The following is a 17,166-nucleotide window of genomic DNA, read 5'->3' as shown; positions in this document are numbered from 1 at the left end:
CTGCTGAGCCTTCTCTCCAGCCCTGAATTATTTTTACTTTATCAGGTGGTTTATAGACGTGGGGAAATAGGCTGGAGGGAGATGGAGTTGCCAAGGTCAGAAAGGTGGAACCAAGCCCCTCTCATCATCGATCTACTAATAAAACGCATGACACATGCTGCCTAGCTATGTATATGGCCTGTCCTATTTATGTCTCACAGCTGCCATTAGCTTTTGTACAAGTATTTTTTAAAAAAAAGATTTATATTTTGATTTATTATACATGAATACACTGTCAGTCGGTATATTCAGACACACCAGAAGGCATTGGATCTCATTATGAGCCACCATATGGTTGCTTGGGAATTGAACTCAGAACCTCTAGGAAGAGCAGTTAGTGCTCTTAACCGCTGAGCCATCTCTCCAGCTTGTACTAGTATTAAATAAACAGACTTGGAAAAGATTCCAAGTTCAGCAAAATGGTAAACAGACTGAAAAGAATCATCCGCGTGATTCGCTTACCAGATTGTCCTCAGATTGCATCTTATCCTAGTTGCGGAAGCTCTCGAAAAGCTCATTCAAAAGATGCAATGAGAACTTTTGGTTTATTCGTGTCACGAATTTGGCATCTATAGGCACGCGGAAAACAGAACGACCTGTCCCGTCCCCGTTCCCCCCCCCCCCCGCCGCCACACGCTAAACCTACTCAATGCACACGCCGCTAAAAGTCCGTTGTGGGAAAGTAAATAGGCGTTCTGCTTTTTACGTAGTGTTCACTGAGGAGGTGACTTCTCTGTAGGCTCAAGGGCGTCGGAGAGAAAGCCTTGAACAGCTGTCGGCAAGTCAGCAGGTGAGCGGTCACAGTTTGCTCAAAGAAAGCTAGACTGGCCAAGTGACAGGGAGATTGTTCTCGCCTGGCACCTTCGCTTGGCTGCGACGTCTAGAGAGCTCTGAACTTCTATGCGCACCGGCGGTGAGTCACCAGCATCTTTAGCTCGTGGATTTTTGGTCCCGGGCGTGGCTCCTCACGTCTCTTCTAGCGCCCTTCCGCCTTCCATGGGACTGCGATTCACCACTTCGACGCGCTTTCAGCCCGCCCTCCGGAATGTCGTCGCTTGGGTACGGTTTTCCTTCGTGCGAAGGACCAACCGGAAGCGGAAGTCCTTTTTTGTTGGTGCTCCCGCGTCGTTCCGGGCGGCTGAAACAGCGGAGACTTCGGGCGCGCCATGGAACACGTGACGGAGGGTGCCTGGGAGTCGCTGCAGGTGCCGCTGCATCCTCTGGTGCTCGGAGCTCTGCGCGAGTTGGGCTTCCTGCACATGACGCCGGTGCAGGTATCGGTCCCGCGGGGAAGCGAGGCTGAGCAGTCAGCTGCTCCAGTGCAGCCATGGGGATCAGGGAGAGACCCCCCTCCGGGCTTTGCTACGCCTTTAGAACCTCAGACTTGGCAGTGCCAGGGAGGTTCACGATATCCCCGCCGGGCTCTCAGCTCTTCGTGCCTGCTCTAGCTGAGTCTTCCGACAGTGGCTCAGTCTATACCCTTTCTTTGTGAGAAATGATGACAACCACTTCTTTCATAGCATTGTGGGGATTAAGTAGGTTCAGGTTATTATGGGGGGTGGGGGGTAGAGTCTCTCTGGATATATATATATATATATATATATATATATATATATATATATCTATCTATCTATCTATCTATCTATCTATCTATCTATCTATCTATCTATCTATCCATCTATCTATCTATATATCAAGTAAACAGGTCTCATCCAGGCTCTAGGATGGTACCTACTCGTTTTCTACGGCAGATGTTAGAGAAAGAACCATAGGAATGAAGTAATTTAGCTCGTGTTGACACTATCATGAAGGAACTGATATAGACTGGTGTGGTGGACAGGGAATGAGCTGACCTCTGGGGGAGTTGTCATTATTCTGAGATCCGAAGGATCAGGAAGGGCTTTGGGGTTACTAGGGGGAAGCTAATTGGAGAAATACCAGTACAAATGCCCTGGGGCTGGTGGTAAATCCAATGCTTCCAGGGGCTGGAGGGATCAGATGGCTCAATGGTTGAGAGCACTTGCTGTCTTGTAGAGGACCAGGGTTGAATTCCCAGCACCCACATTGAATGCTTCGCCAGTGCTTATGACTCCCAGTTCTTGGAAATCCCAACACTCAACTTGTCTTCCTCCATGTATGTTGTGTACATACATATATATTTTTTATATACAAAAGTAAAGATGAATTCAAAACAAAACAAACCGTCAGTGCTTCCAGCCCCTTCCCAGTTCAAGGAGGAATAACGGGAGTGTCAGAATTTGAATCCAGGACTCCTGACACAATTGTCCTAATAGACAACTCTTGGTGGTGGTGTTTGTTGGTTGGTTTTTAGACAGGGTTTCACTACTGTGCCCTGGCTGACCTTGAACTCTCAGAGCTCTGCCTGCCCTTGCCTCCTGAATGCAGGAATTAAAGGCCTGTGTCACCACACCTGGCTACACCAACCCTTTGTGGTGACTTGTTTCCTCGGGATCCCCTTGGGGTGTGGTCCATTGTGACTTTAGTAACCTGTGGTGTTCCTAGGACTAGGGTCTCCCGATGGTTAGTTGTGACATTATTTAACCACTCCTTTTTTTTTGTTTTGTTTTGTTTTTTTTTTTTTGGTTCTTTTTTTTTTGGAGCTGGGGCCGAACCAGGGCCTTGCGCTTGCTGGCAGCGCTCTACCACTGAGCTAAATCCCCAACCCCTAACCACTCCTTTGTAATCTCTCCCTGCAGTCTGCTACCATCCCTCTGTTCATGAGAAACAAAGATGTTGCTGCAGAAGCCGTGAGTATCCACGCAGTCCAGTCAGTCTCTAGTTCTCCTCGCTAATTGGAAAGTAAGTGAAAAGCCTTGTCCCTTTGCAGGTCACCGGGGTGGAAAAACCCTGGCTTTTGTCATCCCTATTCTGGAGATCCTTCTGAGAAGGGAGGAGCCGTTAAAGAAGAACCAGGTGAGGCGGGCTGGCTGGTTGTCATAGAGACAGGAGGGATCAGGCTTGAGGGAGAAGCTGGATAGACTTCAGTCCAGCCCTGTTTGGTATCTGAGAAGTCAGTTTTTGAATTTGCCTGCTTCTTATACCATAGTCAATGCTGGGGTGCTCTCAAGACCCTGGGGTACTTTGTCAGTCACCTGTGGGTATGGGGAGCTTTCATACTGTAAGCAGGTAGCCTTGGGAGAGATTTGTTTATTCCAATCTCCCCCAAATCCCCCAACCCTGGACCTTGTGCTTATTAAAAAGTGCTTTACCATTGAGCTAAATTCCTAACCCCTAATTTTTGTGACTTTTGTTGGTGATTTTGTTATTTTAAATTAAGCGTTGAAGAGGCGCTCACTGAAGAAAAGCACTTGTTGCTTTTGCAGACTTGGATCTGTGTGTTGGGGAGGGAGAGCTTACAACCTCTTATAGTAGGGAATCTGGCGCCCTCTTCTGGCCTTGGATGCACAGGATCTATGTCCATGGTTGCAGACAGAACACTCATGCACATAAATAGAAATATATGAAATCTTTTTTAAAAAAGCCTCCAGCATTGGCTTGGGCAAAGTGTTGGATGTCTTTAATCCCAGCCCTGGGATGGAGAGGCAGGTGAATCTCAGTGAGTATGAAGCCAGCTCTAAGAATGTGAGAAATACAGGGGGGAATGAGAACCAGCCTCGCCAGGGCTACACAGTGAGTGCGTCCATTACCGTCCTGTTGCTGTGGTAAGTCACCATGACCAAGGCAACTTAGAGAAGGAAGGGTTTGTTTGGGCTTCCAGTGTAGAGGGATAAGAGCCTGTGATCATCACAGTGGGGACCTTGGCAAGAGGTGGGCATGGGGCCTTAAGGAGCAAGCTGAGAACTCCCATTTCAAACCCTAAACAGGAAGCAGAGAGGAAATTGTGGGCGGTTAGAGCCTTTAACTCTCAAAACCTGCTCCCAGTGACTTCTTCCAACAAGACCACACACACCTTTTTTTTTTTTTTTTTTTGGTTCTTTTTTTTTTTTTTTTTTGGAGCTGGGGACCCAACCCAGGGCCTTGCGCTTCCTTGGTTAGCGCTCTACCCCCTGGCTAAATCCCCAACCCCCTAAGACCACACACACTTTTAAACCTACCCAAACAGCCACCCCCACCTGGGGAGGAAGAGGGCAAATGCTTGAGACAACAGAAGGTATCTCGTTCAAATAGCCAAGTAACTAAATGCCTCTGGTACAGTGATGTGCTGTCTGGTACAATTGTATGACCTTACGTCATACACAGAAAATACGGGTCAGGTGTCGGTCCCCGAGCTGCAGCGCTGTTGGCCCTGGGCTCACAGTGAACCATGACAGATGACATCAGGTTTTGTTTGTCACCTACTCCTTGGTTGGTTCTTATTAAAAAATTACCCTATCCATTTATTTTTATGTGTATGGGTGTTTTGCCTGCATGTGTGTCTGTGCACCTGGTGCCTGCAGAGGCCGATACTAGAGTTATAGATGGTGCTGGGAATTGAACCTGGGTCCTTTGGAAGAGTGGTTAGTGTTCCTAACCTCTGAGCTATCTGGGTGGCCCTATGTTGATGGCTTGTTTATTTTGTGATGCCGGGCCTTATTCAGGGTGGGCAAGGGCTCTGCCGCTGAGCTGCCGTTCAAAGCCCTTGATTTGCTGAGACTGCTGAAAAAAAATTCCAGAAACCACTGAGGGTGGAGGGTACAGTCTGATGTGATCCTCCCTGGGGCTCATGTGATGCTGACCCTGGGGTCTCCCCCTCCCTGTGGGCAGGTAGGAGCCATCGTCATCACCCCCACTCGAGAGCTGGCCATTCAGATTGATGAGGTCCTGTCACACTTCACGAAGCACTTCCCGCAGTTCAGGTGATTGGTCCAGGGCACGTGGGGCGATGGGTGCCGGGAAGCCTTACTGGCCTGGCTTGTTATCTTGCCACACTTGTTCCAAGTCCCATTTCTTTTTTTTTTTTTTTTTTTTTTTTTTTTGAGCTGGGGACCAACCCAGGGCCTTGCGCTTGCTAGGCAAGCGCTCTACCACTGAGCTAAATCCCCAACCCCCATTTCTTGCTTCAGCCAGATTTTGTGGATCGGAGGCCGGAACCCTGGAGAAGATGTGGAGAGGTTCAAGCAGCACGGGTGAGTCCTGCTCTTGTCCCTGTGCTCTTGCCCTCAGCTGAGAGTCTCTGCTCACAGGCTCTTGGGGACCCCAGAGGGCATTTGCTCCTTGTCCACCCCTGGTTCCTGTGGCTCTGTGGACACTTCATAGGCTGCACAGGCTGGAGTTGCCTTGGGAGTCAGGGCAGGTGTGTCAGCAACCTGGCTGCCAACACCTGGCTCCCCTAGCACAGTGTGGCCGAGCCTTGCCTGGCAAGTCTGGCTGCCATTGCTGGCTGCTTGTGGATATCTTAGAGGGAGCATCCCAAGTACGCATGCGTCTTCAGATTTGTTCAAGCCATTGCTTGTAGTCTACATTGTGCAAAAACATGTTATAGGCAGCTAGTTTGCAGGGACACATTAGGCCCTCAGTCTACTGGTCTAGCTCCTTCCTCTCCCTTCCCCTCCCTCCCTTCCCTTCTTTCCCTTCCATCCCCTTCCCTCCCCTCTCTTCTCCTCTTTTCTCCCTTCTTTCCTCTGTCTCTCCCTCTTGCTCCTTCCCTATTTCTTGTAGGGAGCTGGAATTTGAACCCTGGTCCTCATGCATACCAGACAAGTCTATGTCACGGAGCAACCCTTGCCCCAGTCTGCTTCCCTCTTGTAGTTGTGTTCCTTGAGGTGGTGTGCTGCTCCAGGTCAGAGGTCAGCCTGAGTTACGTGGGCCGTGTGGTGTTGTGTTGCAGTTTCCCTACTGGAGAGAGTGGCATAGATAGTATATAGTAGGAATAAAGGTGTGGCCGTGTGCCAGCAGTGTGCCTATTACATCGGTGCTCACCGTGGCCTGTGGGATAGCACTTTGCCGGAGTCCTGGCCTGTAATCACTTCCTTCTCTCTCCCAGCCTTGCTGTTCCTACCCTGCAACCCATTCTCCTGAGGAATTAGATGGTTTTGCAGGGTGGGGATTTGGTATGTAAGTAACTCATCCATGTTTCGGAGATCCAGAGCGCACTGGTAAGTGGGAACTTTCTTTCCAAAGTGGGAACATCATTGTGGCAACCCCAGGCCGCCTGGAGGACATGTTCCGGAGGAAGGCTGAGGGTCTGGACCTGGCCAGCTATGTGAAGAGCTTGGATGTCCTGGTGCTGGACGAGGCAGACAGACTTCTCGACATGGGCTTTGAGGCAAGGTACTAAAATGTGGACTCCGCAGAGGTGGCTGAGCCCAGTGGAGGGCAGGCCTAAGGACTATTATCATCTCTTATTAGTATTTCAGACCTTCTGGTTGTGTCACATGCCTTAATTCCACTTAATTCGAGTTCTTTTTAAAAAAAAAAAAAAAAAAATTATTTATACGAGCACACTGTAGCTGTCTTCAGACACACCAGAAGAGGGCATCAGATCCCATTACAGATGGTTGTGAGCCACCATGTGGTTGCTGGGATTTGAACTCAGGACCTCTGGAAGAGCAGTCGGTGCTCTTAACCGCTGAGCCATCTCTCCAGCCCAATTCCAGTTCTTTTATTTTTAAAAATTGACTCTATGTATTTGTATTAAAGTTTGAGGTAAAGTCTCATTCTGTAGCCCAGGCTGGCTTCCAACTCTGGATCCTCCTACCTCTGAGTCCTGTGCATCAGGAGTACAGATATGGGCCACTGTGCTTGACTGGTTCCAGTTTTTCTGTTTTTGATTTCCTGAAACTACGTTTTCTGTCCCAGTTTCTCTAATTTTTTCTGACATGCCATAAACAGTCTTTAGGTATGATTCCCGTATGTAACTTGTCATGTAGTTCATGTTGATAACTATACGCTTACACTGGAGACACAAAGGTGTAGAGGAGGAGCAGGAATTATAATTGATTTCCCAGTGGTGTGACCCTTAAACTTGTTGGTGACGTTAAATAAATATTCCTCATTGACTTTTTCTCACGCAGCTGGTTTTTACAGTGCTGCTGAGCCCAGCGTCTCCCACATGTGTGGCCATCACTGAATGATATCCCTAGCCACCTGGTCTCGTAATATTTGATTTGTTCTTGTGCAGGATCTTACTCTGTAGCCCAGGCTATCCTAGAATGTTAACTATGGAGCCTAGGTTAGCTTTGGATTCTGCAGTTCTCTTCCCTAGGCCTCCCTTCCTCTACACCCAGTCCTCCACTGTTTTTAAATCCCATGTAAGTGCGTGTGCGTCCCATTTCCAGTGTAAGTGTGAGTGTGCATTCCATTTCCTGTGTAAGCCTGTGTGCATTCCATTTCCAGCATAAACACAATCCTGGAGTTTTTGCCAAAGCAGAGGCGAACAGGCCTTTTCTCAGCCACACAGACACAGGAGGTGGAGAACTTGGTGCGAGCAGGCCTCCGCAACCCTGTCCGAATCTCTGTGAAGGAGAAGGGCGTGGCAGCCAGCAGCACCCAGAAGACGCCGTCCCGTCTGGAGAACCACTATATGGTGAGCACAGGACCGGCTGCTGTGTTGGCGATGGCGGGAGCTGTGGGTGTCCTCACGACTCACTAGGAAAGTGAATGTATGGTGTGTCCTTTTTAAAATGCTTTTGGAGACAGCGAGGACACGTGACCGAATGACAAACGCTTCTGTTTGTTAAATGAACGGCTAAGTTAATGGAAACATAAATGTATGGTTATCTTTCGGTGTTTTGGGAAGGGGTTTCTCCGTTATGTAGCTCTGACTGTCCTGGAACTCTCTGTGTAGAGCAGGCTGGCCTCAAGCTCACAGAAATCCTCCTGCCTCTGTCTCAAGAGTGCTAGGACTAAAGACGTGCTCCACCCTGCCCAGCGTAAATGTATTTTAAAAAGTTAATTGTATTTATCTGTGTGTCTGTGGCAGTCAGAGGACGATGTGAGAGCCTGAGACACCTTTACCTGCCCAGCATCCTTGCTGGCCCACGCATAAACGCACGTTAGACACCATGCCTCTGAAGCTCCGGTCCTGAGTGATCACACTTACTTGAGTGTGCGTGTGGAGGTGTGTGCGTGCGTGCGTGCGTGCGTGCGCAGCACAGCCTGTGGCTGCTGGCCTGTCAGCATTGGCTGTGATCTGAGGTGGAGCTGGGTGTGCAGGCGAGGCCCAGCAGACGCTGTACGCTGAAGGGACTCTGCTGCTTCCTGTTCTGCCCCACAGCCCGCTGTCCCATCTAACAGAGTCTGTCCCTCTGGGTTTTGTGGCTGGAAGGCCCCCGTACCTTTTGTGCCTCCCTTCAAAGGGGAGGGTTTGAGTGTGTGGGATTTGATGGTGAGGCCTGTGGTTGTGTTGTCTTTTGTTCCTAGGATGGGTCAGTGTGGCAGCAGGAAGGCTGTGTCCTTCGGAACTTGGAGAAGTCTCTGGTCACAGTGTTTTCAGGCACGCTGGACCCGAAGCCTGTGTGGGTCTTTTCTATAAACTCTGAGGGATATCTCAGCCTCCACTGCTCACAGAAATGAGGCTCCTTTGAAAACCAGAGGGTCTCCATAGTGTAACTGGTCAGCGAATGAGGTTCTCGTCAGACAACCGCCTGAAGGGTGTTGACATCAGGCTCCCCAGAAATGTAGGTTGGCTTAGGGACAGGGAGACAGAGGGTGGTCTTTCCAGGAGCAGCAGGACACAGCACTTGGTACAGAGTAGGAGCCAGGGCAGGACTCTGAGGTGAGTCCCAGCCTCGTCCCTGTAGTGTCTGTAGTGGGCGGTGGCAGCTCCAATGGCAGAGGGCTGCTGGACAGTGATCAACCCACAATCCTGTTCAGATGTGAGGAGCTAGGAAACAACAGAGATTACTCGGAGGCCGCCAAATACTCTACATACTGCCATGGCCACCGTTTAAACTTAAAAGTAGTGTGTGTGTGTGTGTGTGTGTGTGTGTGTGTGTGTGTGTGTGTGTGTCTGTGTGTCTGTGTGTGTGTGTGTGTGTGTGTGTGTGTGTGTGTGTGTGTGTGTGTGTGTGTGTGTGTGTGTGTGTGTGTGTGTGTGTGTCTGTGTGTGTCTGTGTGTGTGTGTGTCTGTGTGTGTGTGTGTGTGTGTGTGTGTGTGTGTGTGTGTGTGTGTGTGTGTGTGTGTGTGTGTGTGTCTGTCTGTGTGTTTGTGTGTGTGTTTGTGTGTGTCTGTATGTCTGTGTGTGTGTGTGTGTGTGTGTGTGTTTGTGTCTCTGTGTGTGTGTGTGTGTGTGTGTGTGTGTGTGTGTGTGTGTGTGTGTGCTCCTGGAAGAGTAGCCAGTGTTCCTAACTACTGAGCTATCACTCTAGTCCAGAACTTTTGAAAAGTTAATTTATTGTCTGGGAGTAGTGGGTCACTCTTTTATTTGCAGAGAGCTTTTCTCTGAGTTAAAAGCCATCCTGGTCTATGTAGCAAGTTCCAGGCCAACCAGGGCTACATAGAGAATCAAGTATCAAAAAAATTTTTTTTTTTTTTTTTTTTTTTTTTTTTTTTTTTCTCTCCGCTCTCCCCCCCTCTTTTTTTATCTATCTTTTTTTTTTTTTTTTTTTTTTTTTAAATTCTTTTTAATCATAAGTTTCTTTAAAAATTTTTTTTTAATTTTTAATTTTTTTTTTTTTTTGAGATGCTATGTATCTGAGAATGGCCTTGAACTCCTTATCTTCTGTCTCCCTCCCAAATCCTGGGATTTCAGTCCTGTGATCCCATGCTCTGTGAGATAAACTTGTTTTTCTTTTTTTTTTCCGGAGCTGGGGACCGAACCCAGGGCCTTGCGCTTGCTAGGCAAGCGCTCTACCGCTGAGCTAAATCCCCAACTCCCTGAGCTAAATCCCCAACTCCGAGATAAACTTTTAACCTACAGTGCTAGTTCTGCTAAGATCCAGGGAAACCCAGGTAACAGGACTGACCGTTTTGGGTTAGGTTCTGGACAGGGCACTTTCCTGGGAGGGGTGGAGCATGTCTCCACCAGCCCTTCAGGCCATCAGGAATACTCATGTCTGGAAGCTGTGCCTGCCTCAGTGTGGCACTTTGGGGAATCAGGCCCCAGAGTCAAGCTTAGAGGGAACGAGGCTCTTGGTCTCCCCTGCACCCACTGACCCCTGGGCCAGAGGAGCTGCCACTGCGGCTGGCCCGGCCTGGCTGCATTGGGCCTGGGGAGCAGTCGCCTTACATGGCTGTGCTCTCCAGTTACACAACTGGACACTGAACATTGGCAGCAGCATGTGGTCCAGCTTCTCTGAGCCGGGAAGGCCAACAGATGTCATCTCTAAAGTCTGTCCTGTTCTGGAGGAAACGGGGTTCCTCAGGCTTTCAGGGTATGGGCCAGTGAAACTGCTCAGTGGGGGAACCACCCGGCTTCAATGTGGGTACAGCATGGCAGGCAGAGAGCCGACTCCTGCCAGCTACCCTCCAACCTCTGTTCATGTGTGCCCTCCAAATAAGTCAGCAGACTCAAACAAACAAAGGCCATGCTGGGCGTGCTGGTGTGCGCTTGTAATCCTAGCTCCAGGAGGTGGAGGCAGACCAGGTTCAAGGCCAACCTCTGCTACAGGGGTTTGAGACCAGTCTGGGTTGTGTGAGAGGCCTTGTCTCCAGAAAGAGGGGATGCAGGGGTGGGGAAGTGGGGGTGGGGTGCGGGTCGAATCTGAAACCAGCTATGGGGATCACTTTATTTTTACATATATGTGATGCCCTGCCCCCATGTAGATATGTAAGGCAGATGAGAAATTCAACCAGCTGGTCCATTTCCTTCGGAGCCGTCAGCAGGAAAAGCACCTGGTCTTCTTCAGGTAATCCCCATCTGTGGCTGGGAAGACGGGCACAGTGTGCCGGGGAGGTTCTTGACAGGGCGAGGCTGACAAATCCAGCCTCTTCGGCCCACACTGTGTCCCATAGCTCACACCACAGAGATGTCCATCCCTCCATCTTCCCTCCCCTTCGCTTCTGGGAGGGTGGGATCTCCCCTGGGTACCCCGTACCCCAGCACATCAAGTCTCTGCAAGATTAGGCTCATCCTCTCCCACTGAGGCAGCACAAAGCACCCCTCTGCCTCGCATGTGCCAGGGGCTTCGGTGCAGCCCATGTGTGCTCACTGGTTGGCGGCTCATTCTCTGAGCGCTCCCAGAAGTCCAGGTTAGTAGGCACTGTCGGTCCTCCTGTGTGGTTCCTGTCCCCTTCAGGGCCTTCAGTCCTTCCCCAAACTCTTCACAAGGGTTCCCGACCTCCGTCCAATGAGTGCTGGGTGTCTGCATCTGTCTCAGTCAGCTGCTTTGTAGAGCCTCTCAGGACAGCCATGCTAGGCTCCTGCTGCAGGCATAACAGTATCGTTAAGGTCAGGGACCGGTGCTTGGTGCTTGCCCACAGGTGGGTCTCCAGTTGTGCCAGTCATTGGTTGGCCATTCCTTCGTATCTGCTCCATCTTTGTCCCCGCATTTCTTAGACAGAACAAAATGTGGGGTGAAAGTTTTGTGGGTGGGTTGGTGTCCCTGTCCTTCCACTGGGGGTCCTGCTTGACTCCAAGAGGTGGCCTCTTTGGGTTCCATGTCCTCACTGTCAGGCATTTCAGCTAAGGTCACCCACATCGACTCCTGGGAGCCTCCCTCATCCCAGGTCTCTGGGACTTCTAGCGATTCCCCAGCCGCAGCCCCAGCAGCGGCAGGTTTCCGTCTGAGGGCTTTCTCTGTCCTGCGCAGCACGTGTGCGTGTGTGGAATACTATGGCAAGGCCCTGGAGGCGCTGGTGCAGAGGGTGAAGATCCTGTGCATCCACGGGAAGATGAAGTACAAGCGCAATAAGATCTTCATGGAGTTCCGCAAGCTGCAGAGGTGAGTCGGGGCAGCGGATGGACCGATGGACTCCTCAGGTCCCACGCTCACCCCTTTCCCTCTGCCCTCCTGGAGCAGAGTAGTGAGGAGTTACTACATCCTCGAAGCCCCCAGAGCCTGGTTTGGACCCTCACCCCATAGACCGAGCCTGGTCCCTTGCTTGTTACTGGCTCTCCCTGCTCCGTCGCAGGCTGTGCAGTCAGGAAGCTCATGTGTTCACTGCTGTTCTCCCAGGGCCCGGCAGGCCCAGTGCGGGTTTGCCAATCTGCCTGCTCCTGGGTAACCAAGAGTGGACAGTCCCGTAAGCTGGGGGGCGCTAGCTCCACAGTGGGAACTTGGGGTGTCCTTATAGACAGCTGTTTTGGTTTTTCCTAAGCATTGCATGGCTCCAAGCAGCTGTAAGGGCACAGTGTTGTCCCCAAGTCACAGGGTGAAGATGGTTCTTGTTTTCAAGTGGCTGCTGAGGGCTGGCCTTCCGCAGTTTAATTTACTGAGTGGAAATTCATGGATTAGAAAGATTTAAAGCCAGGTGTGATCATGCGTGTATGTGACCCAGCACTTGGGAAGTTGAGACCGAAATACAAATTCAAGGATACCAGACACTCCAGATGATGCAGGGACCTTGTTTCAAGCAAGACAAGGTCTGAGTTTGACTCAGTGGTTGCTAGTGCACATCCTAGCATTTGGAGGCCGGGGCTGCAGCCCTGGTACTGGCTAGAAAGCGTCTTTGTGTTATTTCTCCTACTCCTCTGTGTGTGTGTGTGTGTGTGTGTGTGTGTGTGTGTGTGTGTGCATGTGCATATGTGCATATGTGCAATGCATGTGTGCTTGCATTTATGCATACTTGGTTTCATGTGTGCTTGAGTGCCGTGTGTGTGTGTGTGTGTGTGTGTGTGTGCGCGCACGCGCGTGTATCACTGGGTGTCATGTATGTCCGGTGTTTATTGTTGATTATGTTCATGTTTATGCACGTGAGTGCAGGTGCCCTTGGAGCCCAGAAGAGGACATGACATCCCCTAGAGTCCCATGCAGTTAGTTCCTGGTGGTTGTGAGCCGCCTGCCACGGGTGCTGAGTCCTCTGTAAGAGCAGGATGTGCTCTGAACTGCAGAGCCATCTCTCCGCCTCCTCCACTCCCTACTTCTCATGGCAGTTTATAAAGTCTGGGAAGGTTGAAGGAAGAAGAAAAAAAGAAAGCAAAATAATATTTCATTCAGAAAAATGCAGTGGTTTGTGAGAAACTCTGGGGCCCTGTGCTGCTTTATTGGGGTGTCCTGCAGATCACAGAGGATGGCCTTGCTTACAGTGCTACTCTCTCTCCCAGTGGGATCTTGGTGTGCACTGACGTGATGGCCCGGGGAATTGATATTCCTGAAGTAAACTGGGTTTTGCAGTACGACCCTCCCAGCAACGCCAGGTATGCAGGGTACTGTTCCTCTGTCTGGGGATCGGGCTGAGCAGGATAGGGATCTGGAGGAAGTGCATGCGGTGAAATTCCTAACATTTTAAAATAATTTGTTTGTTTGTTTGTTTTGGATAAGAGTCTCATGTTGTCAGAGATTACTGTGAGCATCTGGTGGGCCAGCCTTCATCTATTGACTGGTAGGGTTACAGGAATGGACCGCCACATCTGGCTTAAAGTTTTGAAATCCAAGCACTCTATGCCCTGGATTAAATGGCCGAATCGCCTTTGATGCGTTAGTTAATAGTGCTGTGGTGTTGTACAGTCACTTCATACAGGTGTGGCAGCTCCACCTTTCATCCCGGTGTCAGTTCATGAGGCTGGCTTAGGATGGTTCATGAGTTCATGAGGCTGGGCTGCAGAGTGGAAACACTGTCCTGTCCGCTAGGGGTGTGTGCAGAGGGTAAATACGGGGGAAAACTCCACTACTGGAAGTGCTTGCACAAGTGCAAACTATAGACTGTGCTCAAGAGAACTGCGGAGCTCCTCAGAGTGAGCGGACACCTCTCACACTGGTTACTTAGATTTGGTTATTCAAGACACAGACAGACCAGGCTGCCTCCCTGTGTGTAGACAGACCAGGCTGCCTCCCTGTGTGTAGACAGACCAGGCTGCCTCCCTGTGTGTAGACAGACCAGGCTGCCTCCCTGTGTATGTAGACAGACCAGGCTGCCTCCCTGTGTATGTAGACAGACCAGGCTGCCTCCCTGTGTATATAGATAGACCAGGCTGCCTCTGCCTCACCAGTGCTTGGATTAAAGACGAGAGCCACCAGATTTACCTCACTTTAAATATCAAAGTTGCCTGTTATTCCAGGGCACTTTTCCTTGATGCCTTTCATTGCTTCTTGGTTTTCCCCTGTGACTTTGCTGTATGGCCTGAGGGAGCCCAGCTTTGGTCAGGTGTCCTCAGAGCCACGGAACCTCTAGTCTCTTATGGTCCTGTCTGCAGTGTCTGTTTCTGTGCAGTTCTTCTATGCTCACTGGGTCTTGGTCAGGGTCACGTGGGCCCTGAGCTGTGGGGCCTGGTGGCTCTGTACAGCACTGTGTAGTGCAATACCTGTCCAGCAGGAGCCTGGCTGTGCTCACTGCCACCCCTTGGGGTACTACCCCACCCTGTCCCCCCAGTGCCTTCGTGCATCGATGTGGACGCACGGCCCGCATTGGCCACGGTGGCAGTGCTCTGGTGTTCCTGCTGCCCATGGAGGAAGCGTACATCAACTTCTTGGCCATCAACCAGAAAGTAAGCAGCACACTGGTGGTCAGAAACCGAGAAGTGGGCTGGGCAAGGGAGGCATGAGCCAGCATCATGGCTTGGGGACGCCACTTCTTGATGCCTTACTGGCTATGACTTTTATGTACAATGTCATTTTCAAACTTAAAAAAAATCCTATACTCCTTCTTGACTAAGGAATGTCCTTGGTTTATTAGATCTGGGGGGCACTGGGGTTGGAAGACTACGGGGATGGTGAGATGGTGGTCTCTGTCTAGTGCCCCCTGCAGGAGATGAGCCTCCAGAGAAACACTGTAGACCTTCTACCCAAGCTCCGGGCCATGGCCCTGGCTGACAGAGCCGTGTTCGAGAAGGGCATGAAGGCCTTTGTGTCCTTTGTGCAGGCTTATGCAAAGCACGAGTGCAGTCTCATCTTCAGGTTGAAGGGTAAGCCCTGCTTCGCCTTCTCTACCATGGGTTTCTTGGAGACAGGGTGTTTCTGTAGCCCTGGCTAGTTCCTGCTGTATAGACCAGGCTGGCCCCAACTTGGAGTGCTCTTTACCTCTGCCTTCCAAGTACTGGTATTAAATCTGGGCATGGTTAACTGTGTGCCACTGTGCCTGGCACAATCTTTTGAGTCTTTGGGTCTCAGGGTTGCATTGTCTTAGTGAAACACATGGCATGTTAGGGTTAGTGTTCTCTAGACCTTTCAAAGGAATCCTAAGCAAAAGGAAGGAAGGAAGGAAGGAAGGAAGGAAGGAAGGAAGGAAGGAAAGAAAGAAAGAATGAATGATGGGGCTCTGAGTAGATGTAAAATAAACTGCCATTTCCACCTTGAAAAAAAATATTGCTTAAAAAATTCTAATTAGAGGCCGGAGAGATGGCTCAGTGGTTAAGAGCACTGTCTGCTCTTCCAGAGGTCCTGAGTTCAATTCCCAGCAACCACATGGTGGCTCACAATTATCCATAATGGGATCTGATGCCCTCTTCTGGTGTGTCTGAAGACAGCTACAGTGTACTTACATGTATAAAATAAATAAGTAAATGTTTTTTAAAATTCTAATTAAATTTATTACTTTTTTGGGGTATTGAGGGGTAGGTTGGAGACCGTTTTTCTGTGTAGCCCTTTTGTTTGTCCTGGAGCTCATTCTGTAGACCAGGCTACAGAGATCCTCCTACTTCTGCCCTCTGAGTGCTGGGGTTAAAGGCCTGTGGCACCACTGTCCAGCTTATTATATCATTTAATTAGCGAACACGGAGAAGCCCCGCCCTACCCTGCCCCACCCTGTGACTGTGGTATCTTCCAGTGCTGACTGAGTTCTCTTCTGTTAGATCTTGACTTTGCCGGGCTTGCTCGAGGCTTTGCCCTGCTGAGGATGCCCAGGATGCCAGAACTAAGGGGGAAGCAGTTTCCAGATTTTGTACCAGTGGACATTGATACCGACACGATCCCATTTAAGGATAAAATTAGAGAAAAACAGAGGCAGAAACTTTTGGAGCAAAAAAGAAAAGAGAGGACAGAAAATGAAGGGAGAAGAAAATTCATCAAAAATAAAGCTTGGTCAAAGCAGAAGGCCAAAAAGGAAAGGAAGAAGAAGATGAATGCAAAGAGGAAAAAGGATGAGGTAATGTGTGTGTTCTTTATTCTTTCAACCCCACCTTCTGACCTTGCACTGGGAAGACATCTAATGTGTTATCAGAACAGCAAGGTTGCTTGTGCTTGCAGCCTGGGTTCACAGCCAGCCTGAGCTATGTAGCCACCTTGTCTTACCCCTCCCTCCCCCACATTCAATTTTGGGGCCCATGGTGAGGTTGCTGTGTTAGCTGACCCGAGCTTGTAGGCCCTAGCAGGATCTGCTCTCTCTAGACCCGAAGCTAACACTTGTAACTGCTTCTTCTGCACTCAGGGTTCTGATATTGATGATGAGGACATGGAGGAACTCCTTAATGACACAAGGCTCTTGAAAAAATTTAAAAAAGGTAAAATCACAGAAGAAGAATTTGAGAAGGGGCTGTTGACAAGTACCAAAAAACCAGTCCAGCTGACAGAATTAGGTCTCTCGGACTCAGAAGAGGACAGTTGACCTGAGCCTCAGGTGAGGGCTACCTCACAGCTGGCCTCACATTCCTACCCTTGCTGGAAGACTGTGGTTCAGACTGAGAGAAACCAAAGGACTGCACACACGAGCACAAGGATCCTACCAGAATCTCAGTGTATTGAGTGTAAATAACAGATCTCAGTATTTATTTTGATTAATTGTGCTTTTTCTGGGGGTGGCTTTTGTGCTTTACTACTGACTTAAAATGTATGTATGTATGTATGTATGTATGTATGTATGTATGTATGTATGTGTATATATATTTTCTCACTTTTTAAAAAACAGATAATGAAGTATACTTGATTTTAGGCCTTGTAAATTTCTAAGTCACTTGACATCCCCTGGCCTCCTCCCACCCCACATTTTGCATTTCCTTTACAACCCTACCAAGAGCACCCACAGGGGCAGAGGGGACTGTGTGCAGGGTTCTTTTTTCTCTTCTTTTCATTGCAACAGGGGCTAAACTATTGTAGTGGTTTGAATATGCCACTATTAGGTGGCACTATTAGGTGTGGCCTTGAGGTATGTCATGGCGTAGGCAGGCTTTGAGGGCTCCTAGGCTCAAGCTCCAC

At 49.7% G+C, this 17,166-nt stretch overlaps 1 protein-coding gene across 1 annotated transcript; it reads left to right on the top strand.

Annotated features, from left to right (window-relative positions):
* The first annotated feature begins 1,202 nt into the window (after window positions 1-1,202).
* Ddx55 (DEAD-box helicase 55) lies at window positions 1,203-16,797 on the top strand. The gene is made up of 14 exons (XM_032886675.1): window positions 1,203-1,313; window positions 2,757-2,813; window positions 2,893-2,973; window positions 4,765-4,856; window positions 5,064-5,126; window positions 6,121-6,270; window positions 7,336-7,525; window positions 10,706-10,788; window positions 11,692-11,823; window positions 13,146-13,238; window positions 14,411-14,525; window positions 14,774-14,942; window positions 15,828-16,120; window positions 16,403-16,797. The coding sequence occupies exons 1-14, from the start codon at window positions 1,206-1,208 to the stop codon at window positions 16,577-16,579; spliced, it is 1,803 nt and encodes a 600-aa protein (XP_032742566.1). The 5' UTR covers window positions 1,203-1,205; the 3' UTR covers window positions 16,580-16,797.
* The last annotated feature ends 369 nt before the right edge of the window (window positions 16,798-17,166 follow it).

The sequence above is a fragment of the Rattus rattus genome, chromosome 16 (genome assembly GCF_011064425.1).
Source record: "Rattus rattus isolate New Zealand chromosome 16, Rrattus_CSIRO_v1, whole genome shotgun sequence".
NCBI classification, from domain to species: domain Eukaryota; kingdom Metazoa; phylum Chordata; class Mammalia; order Rodentia; family Muridae; genus Rattus; species Rattus rattus.
The sequence above is the reverse complement of the archived record's forward strand: the minus strand, read 5'-3'. Positions and strand labels throughout refer to the sequence as shown.